The sequence below is a fragment of the Cebus imitator genome, unplaced genomic scaffold (genome assembly GCF_001604975.1).
Source record: "Cebus imitator isolate Cc_AM_T3 unplaced genomic scaffold, Cebus_imitator-1.0 Scaffold26, whole genome shotgun sequence".
Taxonomy (NCBI): domain Eukaryota; kingdom Metazoa; phylum Chordata; class Mammalia; order Primates; family Cebidae; genus Cebus; species Cebus imitator.
The window spans coordinates 3,602,324-3,628,338 of NW_016107341.1; the positions used below are offsets into that span (position 1 = coordinate 3,602,324).

Below are 26,015 nucleotides of genomic sequence, written 5' to 3' on the forward strand. Positions count from 1 at the left end.
GTAATTTTAGTAGAGACAGGGTTTTACAATGTTGGCCAGACTGGTTTCGAACACCTGACCTCAGGTAATCTCCATCTGCCTTGGCCTCCCAAAGTGCTGGGATAACAGGCATGAGCCACTGCACCTGGCCTACACTTTTATTTAATGTTGCTGTTGCAGAATAGAGGGGAACCTTCACTTTGACTCCAACCTCAAAGTCTGAATGGAAATTTGACTGCTGTAGACCCTTACGTACTTATAAGTGCTTAGCTGCGGGTAGCTAGGGAGTAGATCAGCTCAGACCTTCTGAAAATGCTCATCTACTGAGTAGAGAACTGTAATCTTTGGGGCAACTATGAATGCTGTTTAATACTGGTTTTAGTAGAAAATGAAGCATTAGAATCCTTTGACATTTCTTTGAATCTTTGCATTCTAAAATGTCTGTTTTCTCATTGACAAAAATAAACATATTTAAGACAAACCCAAAGAACGGATACATTTCTAACATTGGCAAGCACTTCGTACAGTTGTCCTGCCACCATTTATAACTACGTGAGTTAAATATGGCTTGAAGTCTTTTAGATAGCTAGATTTCTTACCTTAGGGTCTTAAAAATCTTACAGTCTGTAGGAACCACAAAAAGTTTATCAAAAAATTTGGAAAGTTGACAGCTGCTGAAATCAAACTTATAGATCTCAACACAGACTTAAAAAAAAAAAAAGATTAGTCCCCTTTTAATTATAAGAAATCTGAGTGATGAAGCACCATCTTTCAAAAATAACTTTCTGCCAATGAAATATTCAAGATTAGCCATTATACAAAAGTGTGATATCATACATGTAATTATTTCCTTGAGCTTTGTACAAAATAGATTCATCACATGAGACATATCTTATTGGCCAGACAAGGGACATTTCATGAAGTGTCACCTAGCCACTTCATGGAATACATACATAAACACCTAGGAGAAACCACATTTGCTTTGTAGCTTTCAGGGCAGTTTTACGCGACTACCAGAGTTTGTGCTTTTAATAAATAGAGTGAGTTTCTATCTCTACTTTGCCAGGTAAAAACTGTAACAATTGATAAGCAGTATTCTATCAAAAAATCCTTTTTCTCTGTGGAGAGGAAAGAGACACATTTTCTCTACTAGAAGAGGAAAGTTTTGATGACATTAGAAATCTGTGGCATTTCTTCAGTGTTCAATGTCTGAAGGAAAAAGTTTGGAAGGACACAAGTATGCTATGTCAGTCAATATCTATCTACTGGGATATGCAATACTGTATTATTCTGCCTCTTACTGTAAAGATGATGTGTTCAAATCATGTAAATGTGTAAAACCTCTGGAAATATGAGAAGCTTACAGTGCAGGTAGATATCACATATTCTAGTCAAAGCTGAATTTTTATTCCTGTACAAATTGAAGAAAATATTTTATTATCCATAATACCCATAAAAAGGGTCTATGAATATTTTCTAATGTCTCTAAAATAAGCACTTGCTTAATTAAAAATGGAGTGGATTTGACAGGATTAAATCTCATGAATGATCAATTTGTATTTTTATTAGATGGTTTGATGGCCATTCCAAAACACAGACAGTAATACTCAGGAATGTGAGTATCAACTTTTTTTTTTTGCATCCATTATTAATATGTCAATGTAATATTCAAGCAAGGTTTTTTTTTCTCACCTTTTTGATCTTGTCTATAATGTCAAACAGTGATTAGTTTTATTTTTCTACTATTATTGACTTGGGATTAAGTAATGGCTGGAACATTCTGGCAAGTTTGGTATCTTGGCCATTCTTTGTAACTGATCTACAAGCTTGTGAACCAGGTAACTATGTAAATACTAAGTATGTACCTTATCTAATAGCTGAGCATTAGCAGAATCATTCTACAGCAGAAGTTCTCAATCTTTGTCACATTAGAATTACCCAGGGAGATTTTTTAAAATTCCAGGGAGATTTTTTAAAATTCCAGTGACAGATCTAATAGGCCACATTCTCTTGGCAAGTGACCCAGGGATCAACATTTTTAGAGCTTCCAGGAGAGTCCAATGTGCAACCCAGGTAAAGAATCTAGAAGAAATGGAAGCAGAGTCAAAATTGGCAATGAAAAAAATCCCCCACACTGAACATTGAATTTACAATAGATATAAGTTTTTCTTTTTCTACCTGGGTGAAGAGATAAAGTAAATTTTTGATTAAATTACCTAGACTTTTGTGGCATACCCTCATATGTCACAAAGTGTGTCTCATTGCCTCCAGGAAACTGAGACAGAAGCGAACAATGTAATTGGCTCTGGCCTCCTTATTGTGGCAAAATAACAAATCTGCGTGCCAGGTCCCATCAGGGCAACACTATGAAAATTGCATTTGGATCAACCTTCATGTTGACCCCCCTACCCTCAATATGAAGCCCCAGCCTAATATTATTCCCATTATGTTCTCTTGAAAATCACCCCTCCCCTAGGTTCATCTAGTGTTATAGTTATGCTAGATCTAGTTCAAGTGTTTAGACAAAGCAAAGTTATTAGTTAATAAAGGTTTAAGTGTAATACCTCCCAACATTTTAACAGAGTCTCTTGAAAGTCAAAAATATAAAAGTTGTAAAACTTTAATGACAGAATTAACTAGGAGAGGATTAAATAATTGGGCTCAAGGGGCTCTTTACATTTTCCGCCTTCTGATTATACCAGGTGTGCAAACTTGCCTATTATATTAAACCCTCCTGAAAACATTAAGCTTCTATTTATAATGCATTTAATGAATTTGCTATTATCAGATAAAAAAAATATGTTTTTGCCCTTTTGGTGGACATATGGTGTCTTTTTGGTCATATAGTAGGGTGGTCAATTACATTGGAAATTAATTATTCTTTTACCCACAGCAATTTGCCACTGTGCACATTAAATTTATCTTTATTTACTAAGGGAAATGTGCTAAATACTTGTCATCCTACAAGCTCAATTCTCTGTAGATAATTTATAATAAAATATCCTTTAAAATGTCAGATATATTATGCTGTGTCATTGAATATTAAAGATATGAAGTATACATAATTGATTTTATTCTGTCAGTAATCTTGCCTTTAAAAAATAAAATTATGTCATCAATCAATGATTTAGTTAATATTTTTATGTTCAGGAATGTTCTCACTAAAAATATTTCAGCAGTTTGAAGGCATTTAACAATTTAGGTATAATAATATTATTTTAATCTTTACAAGGAAAATAAGGAGGCTCTCTGAGGGCTGTAATTGACAAGTTTTACAAAAACAGGCTGAGACTTGCTAGCTTTAAATGCCTCAATATCATATCTGTTAATTTATATTGTTTTAGTACTATGAACTAAAAATGATTTACTCATTTTTTGATATTATTTGCATCAGTTTTTCATTTGTTTTTTTGAGACAGAGTCTGGCTTTGTCACCCAGACTGGAGCGCAGTGGGGCAGCCATGCTCACTGCAGCCTCTACCTCGCAGGTTCAAACTCTTCTCCCACCTCAGCCTCCCGAGTAGCTTGGATCACAGTGCACACCATCATGCCTGGCAAGTTTTAATTTTTAATTATTTTTTAATTTTTTGGTAGAGATGAGGTCTCACTATGTTGCTCAAGCTGGAACTCCTGGCTCAAATTATCTTCCCACCTTGACCTTCCAAAATGCTGGGATTACACGCATGAGCCACTGTGACCTGGCCTGCAACAGTTTTGTCATGTTTTTTTTTCTTTTCCCCTATTGCAAAGTGAAATAATTATCGTTGAAGTAAAAGTGTTTCCACCAACTGCTTGTCCCTGCTTGCTGCATCTCCAACATTCAGGTTCTTCATTTGTTTCTGTCTCCGTGTATCGTTCTGTCTCTGTCTCTTTTTTCTCTCTCTTGCTCACACACATACACCTGCACACATACAGAGTTCTGTTTTGAGGTGATAAATTCCAGCAGTCATTCACTGCAAGCACTGTGAAGAATTGTATCATCACTTTAACGGTTAGCTGCCCATCAGGGAGGTTAATGCATTTGCTCCCTTCCAGTGGCTGAGGCTCCCTCTTCTTGATCATGGCAGAAAAAGAAAATTGACCTTTTGTTCCCAATTTTACATGGAATTTCTCTTTCCAGATAGGGGTAGTGACCTTGCCAGAAGAATCCAAATATTTTTAAGATCGTATTTGACTAGTTGATGGATGGCCAGTTACCTGGGCACAAGCATCTGTTCTGATAAAGTTGGGGACTGGGGATAGGGCAGCTACGTGGTAATGAATTTTGCTTTGCCTCCAGCTGGCAGGAATGACATTTTCAGAAATTTATTTGATTCTCAAAGGAGATGATTGGCAGTCCTAAAATAAAATACACAATGTAAGAACCTGATCTTGAATTTTGTGACACAACTTCGGTGTCCTTTTTGAAACTTGCTGTACTAATAAATTGCTTGTCTAGAATTAAATTTATACTTTGAAGTTTATCCAATGAGTTTTATAATAGACATTTTAACTTGTTGTATAAAAGTGTCTTCCAAGTATTCCATATGTTAAAAAATTTATCATCCATTCTCTTGTTCTCAGTGTGTGTTAAAAGGTGTTCACATTTGCCAACTTACTTGTTTCCTGAATAATAGTGTTTTGGCTTAGGAGATTACATTATGATTTATATGGGTTTTGTAAATCTTTCAGTTCTTCTAATTTTAGCATGATCTAAGTTATATTTTCCCATTTTCTGAAAAAGCATGTGATACAGGTATAAAATTATGAAATATATTTTATTGTTTGCTCCTTATGTTCTTTTTAACCATTCTGTGCTATCAAATAGTAGATCTTATTCATTCTACTTTTTCTTCCTTTTTTTTTTTTTTTGAGATGAAGCCTCACTCTGTTGCCCAGGCTGGAGTGCAGTGGTACAATCTTGGCTCACTGCAACCTCTGCCTCCCAGGTTCAGGCAATTCTCCTGCCACAGCCTCCTGAGTAGCTGGGATTACAGGTGTGTGCCACCACACCCAGCTAATTTTTGTATTTTTAGTAGAGACGAGGTTTCACCATGTTGGTCAGGCTGATCTCAAACTCCTGACATGTGATCCACCCACCTCGGCCTCCCAAAGTGTTGGGATTACAGGCGTGAGCCACCGCACTGGGACCTTTTTCTTATCCATTAACCATCCTCACCTCTCCCCCGTAAGCTCCGAATTCCCTTTCCCAGCCTCTGGGAATCATCCTTCTACTATCTATTTCCATCAGTTCAATTATTTTGATATTCAGATCCCACAAATAAGTAAGAACATGTGATATTTGCCTTCCTGTGCCTGGCTGATTTCATTTAACCTAATGATCTCTAGTTCCATCCATGTTATTGCAAATGACTGGATCTTATTCTTTTTTAAGGCTGAATAAGACTCTATGGTGTATATGAACTACATTTTCCTTATCCATGCATCTGTTGATGGAAACTTAGGTTGCTTCCAAATCTTAGCTATTGTGAATAGTGCTTGCCCTTTATGTTTGAAGCCTATAAAAAGTTACAGGAAAACAGATCAAGAAGAATAAATTGGTTACTTTTTTTGGTGTCCAGAGCAATACACTTTTTCTGACAGCTTCATAAGAACTGAGAAAATATACCATTGTATCTTCAGAATAAATTCTTACTTTTCCATATTGATAGAACTAATTCTGTAATTCTTAAGGTTTCCAAAAATTAACAAATAAAAATTTCTAGAGAACACCGTCCGGACAATTTCAGTTTATTCTTTTCCCAACTAGAGATGATAACAGTTTATGAAACCACAGAAACCTTACTGCTGATCCCATCCACTTCTATCCTTCTACAAATGGGGAAGTTAATATCTAAAAAGTAAGTAAAAAGTAAAAACTTTTCCTGTAAATGGTATATTCAGTGGTAATATTGGGAACAAAACAGGTGTCTTTACTTATTTTTTAATTACATTTTATTTGAAGTATATAGATATAGGTTTTTAAATTAATTTTATTTGCTTCTGATATTTATATTGTCTGATCCTCTGTTCATTTTTGTTTGTTTTGATTGGGTTTTGTAACATAAACTGCAATGAGGTAGACTTTAGAATGAGTGAGGCTGAAAATCAGATTTTATGAGAAAAGACTGGAATAAATTTTTAAATGTGTACCTCTCAAGGTATCTATGACCTTTATTAGGAGTAAATATCATTTGATAAGTGCATAAAATGTGAGAAATATTTATAATTCCCGTTACTGAAAACTTATGACTAATCTTAGTCCACAAAGAAACCACTATATAATTTATACGACTTATTTTGTTATTACAACTTGTAATAAGCAAAATTAATAAGATTCAGAAATATCAATATTCAAATGATAGCGGACCATAGGAAGTTTTTAACTTTCTCAGTGAGCTTCCGTTTTTCTAATTTGTAAAATAGAAGCCATTATGCATCTATTGGTGGAGTGACAGGTAAGCGAAATTAGGTATATTGAACATTTCATGCAGTACCTAACACCTCAGAACCTTTCTGTGAATGTGAGTTGCCCTCCCTTTAGAGTTTCCAGAGAAAACACAGGTGGTCTGCTTAGGTACTATTTGCCTCACAACAGGTTATAAACAACAGAGAACTCTGGATAATAAATCAATACTAACTGAGGATTGCCAGGAAAGGAAAACAGAAGAAGAATTTGGTAGCAGCTTAGTCACTAAGGCAACTTTTTGTGAAAGAAAGTCATCAGTGAATTGTACACACAGCATTGGTTTGTCTTCTCTCTTCATGTTTCCCTTAGCCACATCTGAAGAGAGCCCACCTACCCAGGGGGCCTATTACCTAGCAAGAAGCATCTGGCTCACATGGTAGCCACTACAGTAATTGAGGCATGTAATTTAACAGCAAATAAGCTTTTGGTGATTGTCTGACATTTCAAACCTATGAAGCAATGGTAAATAACACACAACCTCGTCTCTGTATCCACATATATATCTACCAACAGTATTATTTTCTTTGTTATTATAATGTAGGTGAGTAGGTTAAATTTCTATTAAATTAACACGATATAAAAGATTATAAAGTTGTACTTTATTCTGCCTGGATTTGAAATTCAGTTATTAATTCTATCATTTTTGTAATTATGAGAAAAAATGTGATGTTGATAGAGAAAGTATTCAAATTATACAATAGTCATTGCTTTGGTAATATGTCAGTCTAAAAACTACAGATTTTTAAAGGTTCAACTGTTTTGGATGTCAGATTGAAAACTCCTGGTATATCTGGAAACCATGTGTTTTTAGAAAGAATGTTTTATAGAATTAAATTATATGGGTTGAGGGAAGGCTTTATTTTTATAAAGGTAAGACTGAAGAGCTTTATTGGAGATCAAGCAGGGAAAATGTAGAGGCTATTTTGCTATAATGCTGTAACATTGCTTCAAACCATACTTCTGTAGGAAAATTGACAACCGTTTTTGTCCTTACAAAACAGCCATTAAATTAAGTACAGTTTTGTGTCACGTAACAACATTTAGGTCAGTGGCAGATTGCTTATATGAGGGTGGTCTCATAAGATTATAATGCAGTATTTTCATTTTACCTTTCCTGTGTTTGGATATGTTCAAATACACAAATATTTACAATCATATTACAATTGCTTATATTATTCATCATAGTAACATGCTGAACAGGTTTGTAGCCTAGGATCAGTGGGTCATATACAGCCTAGGAGTGTAGTAGGCTATACCATCTAGGTTGATGTAAGTACGCCCCGTGATGTTTGCACAAAAATGAAATTGCTTAATTATGTATTAACTCAATGTATTCCCATCATTCAGTGATGAATGACTGTACTGGAAAACTCATAAAAATGTAAAGTTTAATAGTAATAGTAAAAATGAAATGTTTAAATAATTTTTGTCTGCCAGTGTGGCACTTAGAATTCAAATTTCAAGGGTAGAGTAGAGACGGTTTGTATAATTTATTTCAGGTTGAGCTTATAAATAAATAAATAAATAAAACAAGCTTCCTAGGATATAAAGACAAATTTTCTATTGCAAGCTGAGATGGGTATAGATAAAAAGAAGAAATATAAAATTGACTGAAATTACTGTTGGTAGGAAATTGAGGTTTTAACTTCAAATACACACTAGCTTTTTACACTGATTACAGTAATTATGCACTTGTGAAATTCCCTATTTCACTTTAAGCCTATATGATGAGCCCTGAGAGTAACTATGTCCACTTGACAGATTATAATTAAGAAAGCCCTATTTCAACAGGGGAAATCTGCTTTCACTGCCCTTGACCCAGAATTTATAGACATCAAAGAAAGAGAAAGAAACTCATATATTTACTGCCCATTAGGTACCATGAATCATTTGATTATTACAGCAACCCTACCACTTAGTTATTATTATCCCCATTTCACAATGAGGACAGTGAGACACAGAAAAGTTCATTCATTTAACACATCTTTGTCTAGTGCCTATTAAATAAACCATAGGCATTGGTCTAGGCCCTGGGGGTATCACAGTGACCAAGAAGGAAAGGTTTAAAACTCCTCATAGAATTTTTTTCTTGTCAGAAGAGAGAGAACATATATGAGTAAAGAAAAATAAACCAAACAAATTTTTTAAAAAAGCCTAATAGCATTCATGCAGTATTGGATATGAAAAGATAATGATGTGACTTAGAATGCCTGGTTGGAATCTTTAGATTTCTTAAGACTGGGAAGGCTTCATGGAGGGAAGATCCAAATGAGAGGAGGAGGCAACTCTGTGGAGGTCAAAGGGAGGTACCTGCCAGAGAGAAACCCTAGAGCTCTGTGAGAAAAGGAGAAAGTGGCACGACACTGGGGCTGGGGTAGGCAGCCAAGAGGCAATCACAGACTTTGAGCCAGGGTTTGATCTAAGGGAGTTGGGAAACAATGGGAGGAACATCATGACCCAATTTATATTTTTGATTTAATATTTGATTTATCAAATATTCAATCCAGTATATGATGAAAAAAATGTGATTCCAATTTTAGTTAATTTGCTTCTTTGTTGTTACTAGAGAAAACATGTTATAGACCAAACATCAACAAAATTTTTGCTGGAGAAAAGTACACAGTTTCAACAAAAACATTAAAACTTATATATGTTTTTATAAGTTATATTACACCAGTCATTAAAATTATCAAATGAAGAGGTAGATGATAATAGACCAGCCTGGCAATAATACCCTGTCTCTGCTAAAAAAAAAAAAAATAGCTCGGTATAGTGGCACACACCTGTAATCCCAGCTACTTGGGAGGATGAGGCACAAAAATTTCTTGAACCCAGGAGGTGGAGGTTGCAGTAAGCCAAGATCCTGCCACTGCACTCCAGCCTGGGTGACAGAGAAAGATTCTGTATCAAAAAGAAAAAAATAAAATAAAAAGAAATACATGATAGACTTATTCAATTTCTTAGCATGACTTAAATTCAGTTAAAAATAAAGATTGTAGTGAATACCTTAGTTCTATAACAGGATATTTTTTAGTTCAGATACAACCGAACTGTGTTTATGATTTAAATATTTTGTAATTATAATAATTACAATTATGTATTCATTAGCCTACTTTGTTCATAAATCAGAAGGCATCTAGCAAAATGCATTTTCTTTTCTGGTGGTACAGATTGAGCGAATGAAATAAAAATTATTAAATATGTATTTTAATGTGAATTAATGATGAAGTAACCAGATATCATCCATTTATTTTAGACCTAATCCTAAGAAAGAATGTTATGTAAATTTATAAAATAATGGTATCTTATTAAGTTTTAAATATTGTATAAGAGCTAATTCTCTGTAAAATGGCATAATCCAGAAAAGCTTTTAACATATTGCTATAGAATGAATCCTTTCTAAACATGCTTAACATTAAAAAATAAGTAAATAAATAAAATCAAAGCTTTGTTGCCACAGACAATTTCATAGAATACATGAAAGTATTTTGAAAGGAAGAGGCCAGGTGTGGTGGCTGTGTTACATGCTGTATTACAATGGCTGGCCTGTAATTCCAGAACTTTGGGAGGCCAAGGCAGGTGGATCACTTGAGGTCAGGAGTTTGAGACCAGCCTGACCAACATGGTGAACCCTATCACTACCAAATACAAAAAATCAGCCAGATGTTGTGGTGGGTGCCTGTAATCCCAGCTACTTGGGAGGCTGAGGCAGAACAATCACTTGAACCTGGGAGGCAGAAGTTGCAGTGAACTGAGATCAGCCATTGCATTTCAGCCTGGGCAAAAAGAGTGAAATCCCATCTCAAAAAAAAAGAAAAAAAAATGGAAAGAAAGGTAGATGTTTAGATGATGACCAAACCTATAAAATACTGACTATTGTATTACTGAAAGCATTTTATAGGACTCCTAGAAATCTGTTTTCTTTCTCTCCCTTCCTTTTAGTAAGTTTTAAGTGGCTAATGTTGTGGAATATGTTACAGTAGTTCATATATATTCTTGGCTTCCTTAACTTCTGCTTTGGCTGAATATCCATAACATCTTATTATAAAATATTTGTTAGTCAAAATTCTGGAATTCTCACAAACGAGTGCTCTATTTTGGGTAAAACCACACGTTTCTTATTCCCACATAATCCTCCAGCTGAACAGGAGTGCCTAGGACTTTGTAGATGTCCAAATTCAGCCTCTGAAAGAATGAGAATGTCCCTTGCCCACTTCTGATGAATAACATTTTGTGTGTGTGTGTGTGTGTGTGTGTGTGTGTGTGTGTGTGCATGCATGCGTGCACACGTGCATATGTGCAACTAAACTTATAAGCATTTTATATAAGCTGTTAATTGTTAAATTGGTTAATTACTCCAGATGATCAAGAATTAACTTTATGAAAGAGTAGATTGAATAAGATCAAAAAAGGGAATTTACTCTATTTATTTAAATATAACACCTTTTTCTTCTTTTTTAAAAATTATACTTTAACTTCTGGGGTACATGTGCAGATCTTTCAGGACTATTATATAGTTATACACATGCCATGGTGATTTGCTGCCTGCATCCCTCTGTCACCTACATTAGGTATTTCTCCTGTTATCCCTCCCCAACCTCCACACCCCTGCTATCCCTCCCGTAGTCCCCCACCTCCCAACAGACCCCAGTGTGTGATGTTCCCCTCCCTGTGTCCACGTGTTCTCATTGTTCAACACCCGCTTATGAGTGAGAACATGTGGAAATATAACACCTTTAAGATATATTTCTAACATAAGTGATACACATTTATACATTTAAGGGTCCAATTTCCTTCATCTTTCAGCCATGACCTTCATAACATAAAACTTAATAGTTTGAAAATCTCTTAAATTTAAATGTGAACAAGCAATTTTAATCCAATAGAAAAAGACAATGAATGTAATGAGGACAATCACAAAAATTAAAGATAAAGTACCCTAGGATATATGAAAAGATAAGATCTTAACTTCACCTATAATAAGAGAAATTCAAATTGTATTTTCCCAATCAAATTAGCAAAACACCCTAAACTTCCATTATGCATGGTTTATAATGCTATGGGGAGACAGGCACTCTTACATATAGTGAGGGGATTTTAAACTGATATAATTCCTACAGAGACAAAGTTGGCAGTATTTATTAAAATTGCAAATGCTTTTGACCCAGTAATTCCACTTTAAAATTTATCTTACCAATATATTTGCACATATGTGAATGGACATATATTCACATACATATATTGTAATGCTATATTAGCAGTAAAAATTTAAAAGAATTCAAATGCCTGCCATAGGGGATCCATACAACAAAATGTTATATGTAATTATAACCTCTCTAAGTTTTGATACAGAAATACTTGTAAGATATTTTAAGTGACGAAAAACAAGGTAAAGAAAAAGATTTATATTATGATTCCTTTGACTGTAAAAAGTTGGGAATTAATAAAGATTTATAAATCTGATTTTTTGTATAGGAATACAAAACTTGAAGTAGTGCTCAAAATTTTAGACAGGATTAATCTATTGAGAGCCAAGGAATGAGAACTAAACAAGAGGAAAGTCCAGATGGGAGGAAGTTTATATTTATCACTATAAACCTTTATATTCTTTTGGGTTTTGAACCATAAAATGTATTATCTTACAAAGGGCCAGACACAGTGGCTCATGCCTGTAATCCCAGCACTTTGGGAGGCCAGTGTGAGCAGATCATTTGGGGTCAGGTGTTTGAGACCAGCCTGGCCAATATGGTGAGACCCCTGTCTCTACTAAAAATACAAAAATTAGCTGGGCATAGTGGCACTCGCCTGTAATCTCAGCTACTCAGGAGGCCGAAGCAGGAAAATCACTTGAACCCAGAAGTGGAGGCTGCAGTGAGCCAAAATCATGCCACTGCACTCCTCCAGCCTGGGTGACAGAGTAAGACTCCATCTCAAAAAAAAAAAAAAAAAAGGAAATGTGCCTGATTTTATCAAGTACATAAGTTTGAAAAAACTTTATCTGTAAAATTAATTTTCAGAAATAAAATAATGGATACTAACATCTGATTTGTATTATATTTATAGAATTATATTAATCTTCAGTATTCCTCTGAAGCTCCAGATATAGTTCCTAACACAGTGGATGTTCAATATACAGTTTATGCTTTAACAACTTGGAGGTTAGGGATGCTAACCTCCAGTGCAGTCTAAAGCTAGAGTATAATTTTTGAATCCCCCAAAACTTTACTAATAGCGTACTATTGACCAGAAGCCTTATTGATAACATAAACAGTTGAGTAACAGATATTTTTACGTTATATATATTATATACTGTATTGTTACAATAAAGTAAGCTAAAGAAAAGGTTATTCAGAAAATCATAAGAAAAAATATACTTATTACATAGAAGTAGCTTATGAATGTCTTCATCTTAGTCATGAAATACATCTTAATTTCTGTTTTTACTTTTGTATATATTAAATAATTTACATATAATAAGAACATAAGGAATCTGAAAATTAGAAATTACATTATTTTGTTTAACTAAAGAAATAAAAGGCTATTTAATGTCTAGACTATTCCTATGTATATTTGAACTCCTGCTTTCATAAAGTGGTTTACGACTCAGTAACTTGGAGTACGTTGGACACTGCCTATTGTATACCTTTCACTTGTGAAAATAATAGAACCTAAAAGTTCAAAGAATGCATAAAAGACAAGCCACTTCTCCTTTGCTAAAAAGAGCAATTAGCAAATCAATGAGCTAGTCCCTGTTTATACTTTTTAAAAAGTTAATTGCTTATTTCTTAACCAATCTGTTTCAACATTATAAGCCACTAGTGATCATCAATCAAATCTGTCAAAATCATCAAAGCATTTTGTGAGAAACCTTTTCTTTTTGAACCATTACAAAGTTAAAGAAAAGTTCTAATGGCTATTTCCATATTTCATTTTTGTTAACAATGCTTACTGTCTGAAATTCAATTTTTTTTGTTGTTGAATTAGCCTTAGGACAATATTGAATAAGGTAATTAACTCAGAAAACCATGACAAGTTTAGTTAAAGCCTTGAGTCTCAGAAGTCTTTACTTGGCAGGTGACAGTGGAACAAGAAATGTGCATTCAAGAAGGAAACACCTCTCCCCTGGAAATCTATTTTCATTTGAGAGCTGAAAAATGTGTGCTCTCCCCTCCCCCATCTTACACAAGGAAGCATAGCACTTAAATATATTTTGACAAAGTGTAGAGAACTGTCTGTAATATAGTGAGGTCAGTGAGTTTTAAAACTGTTTCTCTTGCAGGTTAAAAGGAAAGGCCATGAGAGGAAATGTCTAAATCCTCAGAGTGTATCTTCATTGACAGCTGATAATTAGCATGCAGCTTAGCAATAATAATTAGTTCTCTCTTTAGAAAATTTCCGGATGAACTCTGAGTTGGTGCCTTTCAGTTTCATGTTATTTCTTTGTCCATTCCCTCCCCAAGCAATTCATGTTATTTTTAGAGTAGGAAGAACTCAAGATGAGCTTGCTTCTTTCAACTGAGTCAGCACTATTCATTATTTGCACTGTGTTTTCTGGAGATTACCTGAGATTAGAGTTTCTTCTGTCCCCATCTTCCTGTATATTTTCTGTTTCTTTCATCCAGGCAGCTTGAAGCAGTGTGAAGGGATAAAGAAGTCAGCCATTGCTTAGTGATTATGCCAAGTCCACGGACCATGATTTGGAGTTCAGATGATTAATATAACTTAAAGGAGTGATTCTAAAAGTAAGAAAGGAAAAATTCTTAAGGAGGGAAGAAAGCCTTGCTTGCCCTTTATTGCCTTTAGCATATGCAAAAACTTTTCCATATATTTTGAAACTCCATGGCAAATTAGGTAAAACTATTTTAATTTTCTCAAAAGTAAGATACATGAAACTAAAAATGTCATGAATCAGTAAGTCAAAGCAACAAAATTTCTGTAATTATTTGAGACAGTTTATAAAATACACAATAAAGGTGATTAAAAGTAAATTGATATTAGCCTGAATTTTTCTATTTATGTTGTTGCTATTAAATTATTTTGAATTATATCAATACAACTTATTACATATTTAAAGAAAATCTTCATTCCATCTTATTATTTATGTCAGGCTCTGCAAAAATGCATTCATTTCTGACACATTATAATCCCTTAACAGACTAGACTTTTAATTGTAGGGTATTTTTAAAATAATAGATTTAGAAAACTCATATGCATTATAACAAAGCTTTCCAGTCAACTTCTGTTTTTCAAATTTTGTCACCAATACTGACCAAATAACCTTAGCTCTGTACTGAATCTCTAAAAAATTCTCTTTTTGCATGTGGAAAATGGGGATTATAGTATTTCCGAGGTGTCGTGATGATTACATGACATAAAAATATCTAGACCTTAGATAGTACATGCCATGTAACTGCTCAATAAATATTTATTAACTGTTATTATCACCTTGAGAGTTAGAGAAGGGAGGAACAGTACCCAGATAAGGAGGAAATTTGTTTGCATAAAAAAGGAGATATCTCCTACGTCTTCCTCCCACTTATATAATTTCATTTTTAATAAAGTAATACATGTTCATGGGAGAAAATTTGTGTAATATAGAAATTTTACATAGGTCTGTAGAAGAGCCTGAATCTTATTTTCACTAGTTATTGTAATTTTTTAAAATACCACTTAAAATGATATTTTCATATTCATTCCTTTGAATATTTAATGAAGTTTAATTCTTTTTATGTGAATTCACTTTTTGTTTCCTCTTTGATGATGTGCTATTAACAGAACAGAATTGATATTTTTTCTTCTTTTGTTTTTTTATCATATTAAAAGAACATATTAAAAATAATTTGTTTTCATATGTGCTATATGTGTGTGTTTTTTCTTCCAGGTTTCCCCTAATGATTATGCTTCTGCATTTTTAAACTTTGGAATTCCATAATATATCAAACTTTACTCCTTTTATGTCATTAATTCTTTTATGTTTATAATGCTCTTTTTACAAATAGCCCATACTTCAATTTCTGTTGAATTTCATATTGATAAGATGGATGAACGTCTCCTCATCCTAAAATGGATTGGAAATAGAAGCATTTTTCTCTATGCAGATATGAAATTTATTCTTCAGTTGTGAGAGTGACTTTGACAATCCAGTTATTATTGGAAACAATGACTTAAGATCAATTAAGGAAAACCCAAATTTTCATGTTTGACAGATACTCTCCAACAAGCAATGTAATTTGTAATCATAAACATCTATATGTGTTTGAACATCTAAACATCATGAATGTCTAAACATGATTATATAACCATGAAAAGCTACCAACAGCAGGACAACTTATTTAGTGTAGCAGAAATACAGATTTCAAGAAATTTATGGTACTATAAATTTGTTCATGAGTAAAGACAGACTCAGTAAGTTTGCTATGGAATTGAAACATGCTTCATGATGACTGCATTGACCCCATACACATTAATTATAGAAACCACATTTTTTACCATGTGGCTTCCACATTTTAACCACAGATGGATAATTGTTCACAACACATCCAATCTAGAGGAAGCCAGCAACCTATGAATTGTGAACACTGGTTGACACAGTTACATGATTTTCCCCGAGAATTTGAACTGCGAAGTGCAGGAACTATTGTCACACCATGGTGATGTGGGAGCTGGAAGGTTACATATAACTGGGAGCTAACAAATATTTGTCCATGAACAAACTAATAAATAAGCCCTTTAGAATCAGTATAGTGAAGCAGTGGCAATAAGAGAAGCGAGAAGCGAGAAGCGAGAAGCAAAGATTCAGTATCTCCTGAGAGATAAATTACCTTGGCTTCTGTTTGTTTTCCGATTACCAGGAGGCCAGGATTTCTGTCCTTGCATTTACGTACCTTAATTTAATCTATGTTCTTTGGAATTATTAATATCACAAATAACATGGCTAACCAAGGCCATAAAGTGACTTGTAGTGCAGTGAATTTTGATGTTAGTTTAGTTGTCTTATTAAGGGACATAATTATAAGCACCGGTATGGAACTTGACACCTTAATTCTTAGTAATGTTGAATGTCCCTCATAGTATTTTTCAGCATACCTATTAAGACCTTAGAAGAAATTTCTCTTAGTTCTTAATACTAGATAATGCTCCTAAGCAACTGATACAGTTCTTTTTTTTCTTGTATACAATGACTTCTTCTACTTTGGATTTTTGGAAGCCGGAGTTCAAATTTGGGATTCATTTTCATAATGTATCAGATATTAGAGGATGACTTCCAATTAAATTTATTATAGCCCACTCTGTTTTTCTCTTACCTTCACTCCCCTAGAAATATATTTGTTTATTTGATTGGATATATTTGTATAAGTCATCTCAGGTCCTTTTTGGGAAGAGACAAATTAAATAATTACCTAAAAATAGAAAAATTGAGTTAATATTGAATAAATAATAGTAAATATGTAATAAACATTCACATTATTTTCAAAAATAGTTTTATTATAGAATAGCTCTGTGTACTTTATTGCAGATATTTGTCTAAAAGACAAATGTTTACCTATAATAGATACTCCTAACCTTTCTTGACTTAAAGTAACTTACAAAATTGTAACCAGTTAGGAAAAGCATTCTAGGCCTTAGAGAAAATTAAGGATCAAGATACGATTTATGCCTATGAAAATGGACAAGCAAAATATAAACTGTGGCATTCATAAACTTTAGTTATTGCTATAATTTAAAAATAATATCTGTCTACTGTCTTAGGAATTAAACTGCTGTCACTGTTTTTTGTATGGTATTTGGTTAGGTTAGAGAGTAGCTGAAGCATTCAATGCATTTTTCTTTTCTTATATTAAGAAATGTCTAAAGAAAACTACAGCCTGTTTATTAGCTCTCATGAGTTTATAAAATGGCCTCAGAAATTATTCTAAAAAGTATTTTCATAAATAAAATGGCATTTCTTAATTTATTACATATGATATGTAATGATATTCAGTTTTATGTATCCAAACATATTTTGGCAACAATTTCCTCTGAGGCAATATGAATGATTCAGTAGAAGTCATCTCCAAAATTCCTTATTACATTTTTTTTTCACTGACCCTATAATCATTTAGCATCAGAAAAAGTTGTAAATGAATTTTCTAGCTACTTCCCTTTAGGCAAGCTTAAACATGGGACGTGTGATAGTTATATTTGCTCATTCACCACTCCCTCCCTTTGATAAGCTTCCAAAAATATAAAAAAAAAAACAAAAATATAAGCTCAGCACTGTACTTTAAAAGACTCCATAAATCATCTAAATGTCGATTTGCTTCTTTCTTTTTTTGCACTGTTTTATCAGCTCTATTTTAGAAATGCAATTTAGTCAAAAAATTAAGAATTTTAAAGGTGGAAGGGTGATTAACAGGTGAATAATCCAATCTGAAGAGGTTAAGAGGTTGTTCAAGTTTACCTAGGCAGTTATTGTCAAATCCAAGACTAAAACCTACCTTCCAGATTCTCCATCTACAAAGACCTCTGATTATAATATACACATCTGTTATACTTTAATTCTTATGTTTTTAGGGGTAAAATTAAGTGATTTTTATTGTAATAGTGTATAGTATATGACCTTAAGATAGTCATTAGATTTCTGGTTTCTCCAGTAAAATAAAATACATTGGTAATTTAAACTGTTACACAGTGGTTATTTACTGTTTTGTAAAGTATGTATTTATATATAAATGTAAAGATCATTAAAAGCGAATATTCACAAAATTTGCATTTGTTGAATGCACACTTTGGTTCTTTCCCTTTGCTTTCTCCAAACCACGTACCCACAGAAACATGTACATCTTTGTGATCTCGTAGGATAGACTTGGCCATAGAGAGGAAGGATAGGTTACAAGAGAAGGTAATACATCAGAATAAAGAAAGATTGATGATTCAGTAATTAGTTTCTATTATTATTTACAAAGAAATAGGAACTACCGCCTTTAGACTATTAGAATTGCTATATACTTAGCAAGTAGGGAAATTGGTAAGTTGTAAAAACAAGTAGAAGTTGGTGTCTACTTGCCATGTGTGTGCAGGGGTAATGAGTTGCTAATCACCTAAATGGGAAGCAGGCAAGGTCATCCGTAGATGGAATCACTCACAAAGTGCCACCTTTACTGGTTGGGTGTCCCTTACTAAAATCCCACATAATTGAATCCTTTCATGACTTTCTCATATTTCCCAACTCTAAGCTCTACATCTTAGAGTTTCGGGTAGCTCTGTAGTCTAGGAACCTATTCCAGCTAATGAGTAACCATCCTTTGATTAGTTGTACCCATTCGGATAATTATTTCACTGTGCATTAAAACTGAGAAATTTTAAAAACTATTGGAATAATTGGGAAAACTTTTTCTGAGAGAAGAATCCACTTAGCAGCCCTGATACAAACATAAATGGTTATATGTAAAGACAAAGTGTAATGATTGCAGGCAGCTTTGAGCTATATTTTTGTTATGCTAGTAGATCTCAACATGTGCTTAGAGCAGTATGATTCTACTTTGACAAAATTATTAAATGAAAAAAAAAAATGTATCCCAGGATTCAAGAACCTCTAATTTCTCAAACTCCTATTTTCTTTTCCTTCCCAAGTAAGTTTTGAGGGTCGGAAAAGAAGGAATAATTGGGGATGGATTTTCTACCATTGCAATTTTTGCTAATACTCTTGTATTTGTGCCTATGGCACAAGTTTCAAGCTATATGTTTTACCTATACACATTTAATTTTAAAATGTCAGAATTTGGCAAACCTCTTATGTGTTATACCTATTATTTCTTTTTTCCCACCCTCAAAACTTAGGCTATTTATTTAAGTGACTAGTCAAAAGACTCAGTATCTCAAAGGTAACTCAATAAGACAAAGTTTTACCTTTATAAAGAATATATTGATTTTTAGCAATATTGTTCATTTTAAACTAAAGATTTAAAGTTAATGCTACTTCATAAAGTTTTGGTCATCAACAGTTTAAGGGTAGAGATAATAGATAGGGAACATATTATTAATAGAGATGAAAAGAAACTTCATCTCTTTTTTCTCAGAAACAGAAGTGTAAGAGTGGGTACAATGCTGTAGATTTGTCCTACTTTATATTATCACTTATTTAGATTTTAGTGTTCTAATCACCAAGAATCTACATTCTCTGTTAGATGCATTAGGCATTGACCTTTGAGAAAAAAGTTATCTTCTAACTTGTCAATATTTGCCAATAGACCCGTCGGAAATTCTTCAGCGTGCAGTCTAGGCTTGGGGTTTATAATCTCTCATCACCAAAGGCTCTCATATATCATTTTACCAACCTTAAGTACTGAACTGCCATATGCAATTAAATATGTAATTAAATACCTTCAACAAACAAATGCACACAGATGAGAGGTTTGCCAGATTCTGACTTCTTACAATTAAATGTATATGGGTAAAACATGTAGCTCAAGATTTCTGACATAGGCACGAATGCAAGAATGTAAGCAAAAATTACAGTGATTGAAAATATATCCCCACCAGTTTTATCAGCAATCCCTACTGTAACTGTTACATTAATGTCTCATTGTATTAATGACACTCATAGTTTTCAGACTTGGAAAATTTGATTTTAGATGTGACTTTCAAAACCAATTTCAAGTAGAAACATTATTTTTCTGAGGGGTGTTTATCTGAATTTGATAGACACACTCTGGTGGGTTTAATGTAGACTTGGAAGCGTTATACATCAGAGGAGTTGTAAAATGACTTCTAACTAGTTATTTATGTTAAAGATTGTGAAGGATGACTTTTTTTTCTGTATTTAAAAATACAGAATATTTTTCTTACATATTAAACTGATGACGTTTTTAGATTCATAAATTTATAAAATATTTTAATTTGTACATATTAAAATTCATTGTCAGTGTATTTACGTTAAAACGAATGTTAACAATTTGGTTCCAATAAGATTGAAAATAGAGCTTTGAGAAAAGTATTATAAAGGTATTTGCATTTTCTCGTGTGTTTAGTGTGCATATCACTTTGCATTTCAGAGCTCTTGAATCTGAACAGAACAGCAATATTTCATAGCCCTTTTGGATTTCTTGATCTCCATACAATGCTGCTGGATGAATATCAAGAGCGACTCTTCGTGGGAGGCAAGGACCTTTTGTATTCCCTCAGCTTGGAGAGAATCAGTGACGGCTATAAAGAGGTATAGAAATATCAAACTGCATTTCAGTAGAGAAAGAAAAGGGGAAAATTTCAAGAATGTCAAGAATATTACTTGTCTTTTTAAAATTGTATTGACCACTTTAAAATTTTGAATGAAATATTAGTTAAAACTAAAGTCGTTTTGAGGAAGTAATGTCTAAATCATGTTTTATGAACTTTTCTAGTATGACCCTGATTCCTTGATTTCCAAACACTCTTGCCTGGTGCATTTGACATTCCTCTGGCATAGTGGCCCTTGTACCACACCCACTGTCCTGAGCCCTGGGTTTGGAGGATGATAAATCACCACCAGTTCCTCTGGACTTGACTATTCCAAAGCACAAACTTGAAGAAATGTGAATATGTGGCCTCAATATAACTACCTCATATAGTTCTGTTGGCAATATCACTAATTCAGGTGGATGCTCCTTTAACCCGGTGGAGTAATTTATAAATTTAAAACAAGAAAACACCAACATCTTTTGGAAAAAGAGAAAAACAATCTGTAATTATAATTCTACAAATAATTGAGCTAAATTTTCTTAGACTCCTATAAATCTTACACAAAACATATATAAATATTTAAAACATAGTATTTTTGGCATAAGTGCATGTAGTATGTAATACACTTTCCACATAATTGATTTATTTTAATGTTTATGAGCCATATCCATATTATCTAAAGTCATTAAAAAAAATCTTATGACAAAGCATCATTCCTTGGTTTCTACTAGTTCCCTATACCTAGAGGTAATACTTTCAAACCTTTTGTTGTTTCTTCTGGTTCTTCCCTACATATTTCACAATAACATTTGCCTACTGTTCTTTATTGATATCTTTCATGTTAGACAATATCTATTAACTTTAAAGAAGATGAGGATTTTAGCATTCTTCTCTTGCAATACTACAGTTAAAATATCCATGTACCACACTTCATCAGCAACCCTCCCTCTATCTTCCCAAATTAATTATACCACAATGTTTGGCTGAAGAGTAGTGTCCTTACCTTATGATTAGGAAGATAGTATTCACCACTGAGCCACATGTTGTAGGTTTATTACACTTTTCCCTCCCTTTCTTCTGCCATTATTTCCTTCCCTCTTTCCTTTACTTCTTTCTGCAATTTTCTTCTCTTGAAATTAAACATTATCCCATTTTTTTCCATTTGATAATATTTTTATATTAGTTTGACTAATTTTTTGCCAACCTCTCTACAAGAGTTTTTACGCTCCTCTCTAAGTAGTGAAACATACCCGTTTTGATCAGTTCACATTGTTTGGGTTTTTTAATTGAGGGTATCCTCCATGCTCCACTTGTCCTGCTAGAGCTTGCTTCACCATCACCTGGAGCATCTTCTCAGCCCCTGATTTGTATATAACTTCAGTTTTTCAGCCCCCACCCCCACCCCCCACCTTCCCATCTATAGTCTGCCATGTTGTGGAAGCCTGTACTCTCCTAGCTTCTGGAAGAAGGATACAGAGTCCAGTATGGAGTCTTGTATGTTTGCAAATTTTATTGTTCCAACTTCACACATTATTGGTAGATGGATATAAAATTCTTGGTTGAAAACCACTTTGCTTCAGAATTTTGAGGATATCACTTCATCTTTTCCAAACTTCTAGTATAGCTGCTGAGAAATCCTATTCTAATTTCAAAGTTTTGGATGTTACCTTTCACCACTCCTGTGTTTAGAATCGCCTCTTTTAATCTGTGTTTTAAAACCTTCTCATATTTCTCTTAGCATCTCTCCTTTTACACCTACTGCACTGAGACACAATGGGCCTTTCTACCAGGGATCCCATGGACCTTAGCTCTAGAGAATACTCATTATTTCTGTTATAACTTTCCTTCTCTTCACTCTTCTCTTGACTTTCTTCCTGGGACTCCTCTAAGTCAGATTGTTCCCCATTTATTGTCTGGCGTTACTGCTTATTATGCACACTTTGAAACACTTCTCCTGATTTCATCCACACCCAGCCCTCTTCTCACACTCTAGGCTTCTAACTTCTGAGAATTTCTGGAGTCTTTTTTTATGAATCAGCTTGCATATTGGCTCCTATCACCTTGCACACAGTTAGATTTCCGCTTTTCCTCGTGTGCAAAGTGCCAACACTTGCCCATATGTTTTAGAGTTTTTAAAATGTTGCTGATAGTTCTTTGGCATCTACACTACAGTTTTATTTGTCCTTTTTGGATTATGTCTTTTTCTGTCATTTTAGTCGTTACAGGTTAAAGCAGAAGCAAATATTGCCTTTCACCCTTTCCTTTCTTTCTAATGTCTTTATTTTCTCTGTAGTTCTCTTTTGACTTCAAACATATGGACACTAATTGCTCTCTTTCACTTTTCCTCTCTCTCTCTCCATGTATATATAAAATATAAATATAGATGCACACACATGCATGCACACACACACGACCTCCTGCCAGTCAAATTTAATGGGTTTTTCTTTCACTTCTTGGTTGATCTCTTTCCTACTTCAATCCTAACCAGCTCTCTCGCTATCTCTTTCTTTTTCTTCTCTCTCTCTCTCTCTCTCTCTCTCATATCATCTAACCTTGGAAGTGTCTAACCTAGGGATCACAAATAAGCCTGTCTTAGATCGATCCCCATATTAAAATTAATATGTGAATATTACAAGAATCTACAAAAGATCTTTCATTTCAGAAAATTAACAACATTTGCATTGAGGAAGTAGTTCTTAAATTATCATCCTTGGACCAAAAGATTGTATGATTCTCATGGAGTGATTCCCTGGAATTCACATTTATTACAAATAGGTGACTCATGTACAGAAAATTTCATAACAATTTTCCTGAACTGTTGTTTCCTATGTGGACCATAAGGACAAGAGATAGCTTCTCATTGTAATGTGATTTCCTCTTCAGAGCAGGGGAAATTGAATCGCCTACTCATTCTCATGTATTGTTTTGGACTAATTATACCTTCAGGACTTTAATACTAGGATGCTGGGCTTTCATGGCGGAAATGACCTGTGAAAATTATGTAAGGGTAGACCTGGAGGGTGATGAGGCTTTATGAACTGCATCTTGGGGAACTAAATAGAGTGGTATCGGCTATTGAGCTTCAGGGTGCCATCTAGCCAGGATGTCAAGGAAAGTGGCTATAAAACCTATTTGAGTGCTCTATACTCCAGGGTAAATCCTTATTTTGTGGAGCTCAAAATGTATATAACTGGGGGGACTTTTAAGTAATATAATTAACTCAAACTTATAAATTTCAAAATGGCAGAGGCTCCTCTCAGGTCTGCAGTTAAGGGCAGGAGCCAGGAAGGAGTCCTGAGGCTTATGATGCTTCATTAGCGCTGATATAACTTCAGCCCCACCTACATTTCTTATTTTGTACTTGTTCTTCCTCTTTAGAATGATTGCCAATAAAATTCTCAATATGCCCTTGGAGGCTGTTTTTAGTAGCAGCAGAGTAGGAGTACAGTCAACTTTATGACATTCTCCTTAAAAGAGTGAGCTAAGAAAAGGTTCAGTTCTTCAGTGTTCACCAGGCTCTGAAGATGTAATGTGTCTGCTTTGGGGCCTGCCTCTCCTGTCTTGTCTAAATCCTACTCTCTCAATTGTTTTCTTGCTGTGATTTTTTTTTTTTTTTTTATCTCTCTTGCTTTGCTTTCTCTATCTCTGAGCTTCTCAACCTTGGTACTGCTGGCATCTTGGATAATTCATAGTTGGGGATAGGAGTGTCATGTTTATGGTAGGATGTTTAGCTGCATTCCTGGCTTGTACCTACAAGATGCCAGTAGCACCCTCCCCATAGTCATGATAATCAGGAAAACTTTCCACACTTAAATTTAGCTTACCTATCTACAAACAAGATTCAGACCCTCCCATTGAAGACACACATAGGATGCATGCCTATAGTCCCAGCTACTCTGAAGGCTGAGGCAGAAGGATTGCTTGAGCCCAAGAGTTCAAGACCAGCCTGGACAACATAGTGAGACACTAATTTTTTTTTTTTTTTTTTTTTTTAGACAAAGTTTCGCTCATGTAACTCAGGCTGGAGTATAATGTTAAGATCTTGGCTCACCTCAACCCTCACCTTCTGAGTTCAAGGGATTATCCTTCCTCAACCTCCTGAATAGCTGAGATTACAGGCATGCCCCACCGTGACTGGTTAATTTGTATTTTTAGTAGAGATGAGTTTTCTCCATGTTGGTCAGGCTGGTCTCAAACTCCCGATCTTAGGTGATCCTCCTGCCTTGGCCTCCCAAAGTGCTGAGATTACAGGTGTGAGCCACTGCACCTGGCTGAGACACTCTCTAAAAAAAAAAAAAAAGAGAGAGAGAGAGAGACACACACACACACACACACACAAACACACAAACCCACACCCTTAACCAAGGATCTACCTGGTGATTACCACGTCTTTCCTTGAAACACCTTGAAAATGTAGCCAAAGCGTTTTATTTTTTCACTTTCTCACTTTCTATTTATTTCTTTGTTTTAATATCTTTTAAAACATAATATTTCATAGAGAAAAGGATATACATAACATAAATATATGAGAAAGTATAATAAAATAAATACTTGTGAACCCAGCACCCAACTTCTGAATGAGAATATCACCAATCCCATTGCAGGGGCAGCTACCTTCGTCTTCTCTCTGTTTCATTCCATATGCATCCTGCTGCCCAGGAGCAATTACTACCCTTTCTTGTTTTCATTTTAAAAAATGATTTTATTATATATTTTTCTATACAGTATATATTCCCTATACATGTTTCCCTACACAGTATATTAGTGTCGCTACTTTTGAGCTATATAAAAATCATATACAATAATGTGTTGCATTCTTCCAGGATTGCCTTTTGTTTTATTTTCTTGTATTAATATTATTTCTTATATTTAATTATGTTACCTATACTCATGCCTTATTTGCTGAGAAGCAGAATAGTGAATTGGGAGCACAACCCAGATTTTGGTGATTAAATCCTGGCTATGCATGTGTAATATTGGGCAAGTTCTTAAATCGCTTTGTGCCCCTCTTTCTTTTCCTGTTTTTGAGACAGAGTCTTGCTCTGTTGTCAGGCTGGAGTGCAGTGGCATGCTCTCAGTTCACTGCAACTTTCACCTCCCGGGTTTAAGCAATTTTCCTGCCTCAGCCTCTCGAGTAGCTGGGATTACAGGCACACACCACCATGCACAGCTAGTTTTCTTTGTATTTTTAGTAGAAATGGTTTCACCATGTTGGCCAGGATGGTCTCAATCTCCTGGCCTCATGATCCACCTGCCTCAGCCTCTCAAAGTGCTGGGATTACAGGCATGAGCCACCGCACCTGCCTGCCTCTATTTCTTTATTTGTAAAGGATAAATATTCTTTCTCTCTTAAAAATGAATCAATTTATATAAAGTACCAAAAGCAGTGCTT

The 26,015-nt window shown here is 34.3% G+C and overlaps 1 protein-coding gene across 1 annotated transcript in view; it reads left to right on the forward strand.

The window, feature by feature from the left end:
• Positions 1-26,015, forward strand: part of SEMA3E (semaphorin 3E) — a 285,375-nt gene that overhangs the window by 135,091 nt on the left and 124,269 nt on the right. Inside the window, exon 2 of the mRNA XM_017523091.2 lies at positions 20,461-20,621. Within this exon, the coding sequence (XP_017378580.1) occupies positions 20,461-20,621 (161 nt within the window). The remainder of the gene's footprint in view (positions 1-20,460; positions 20,622-26,015) is intronic.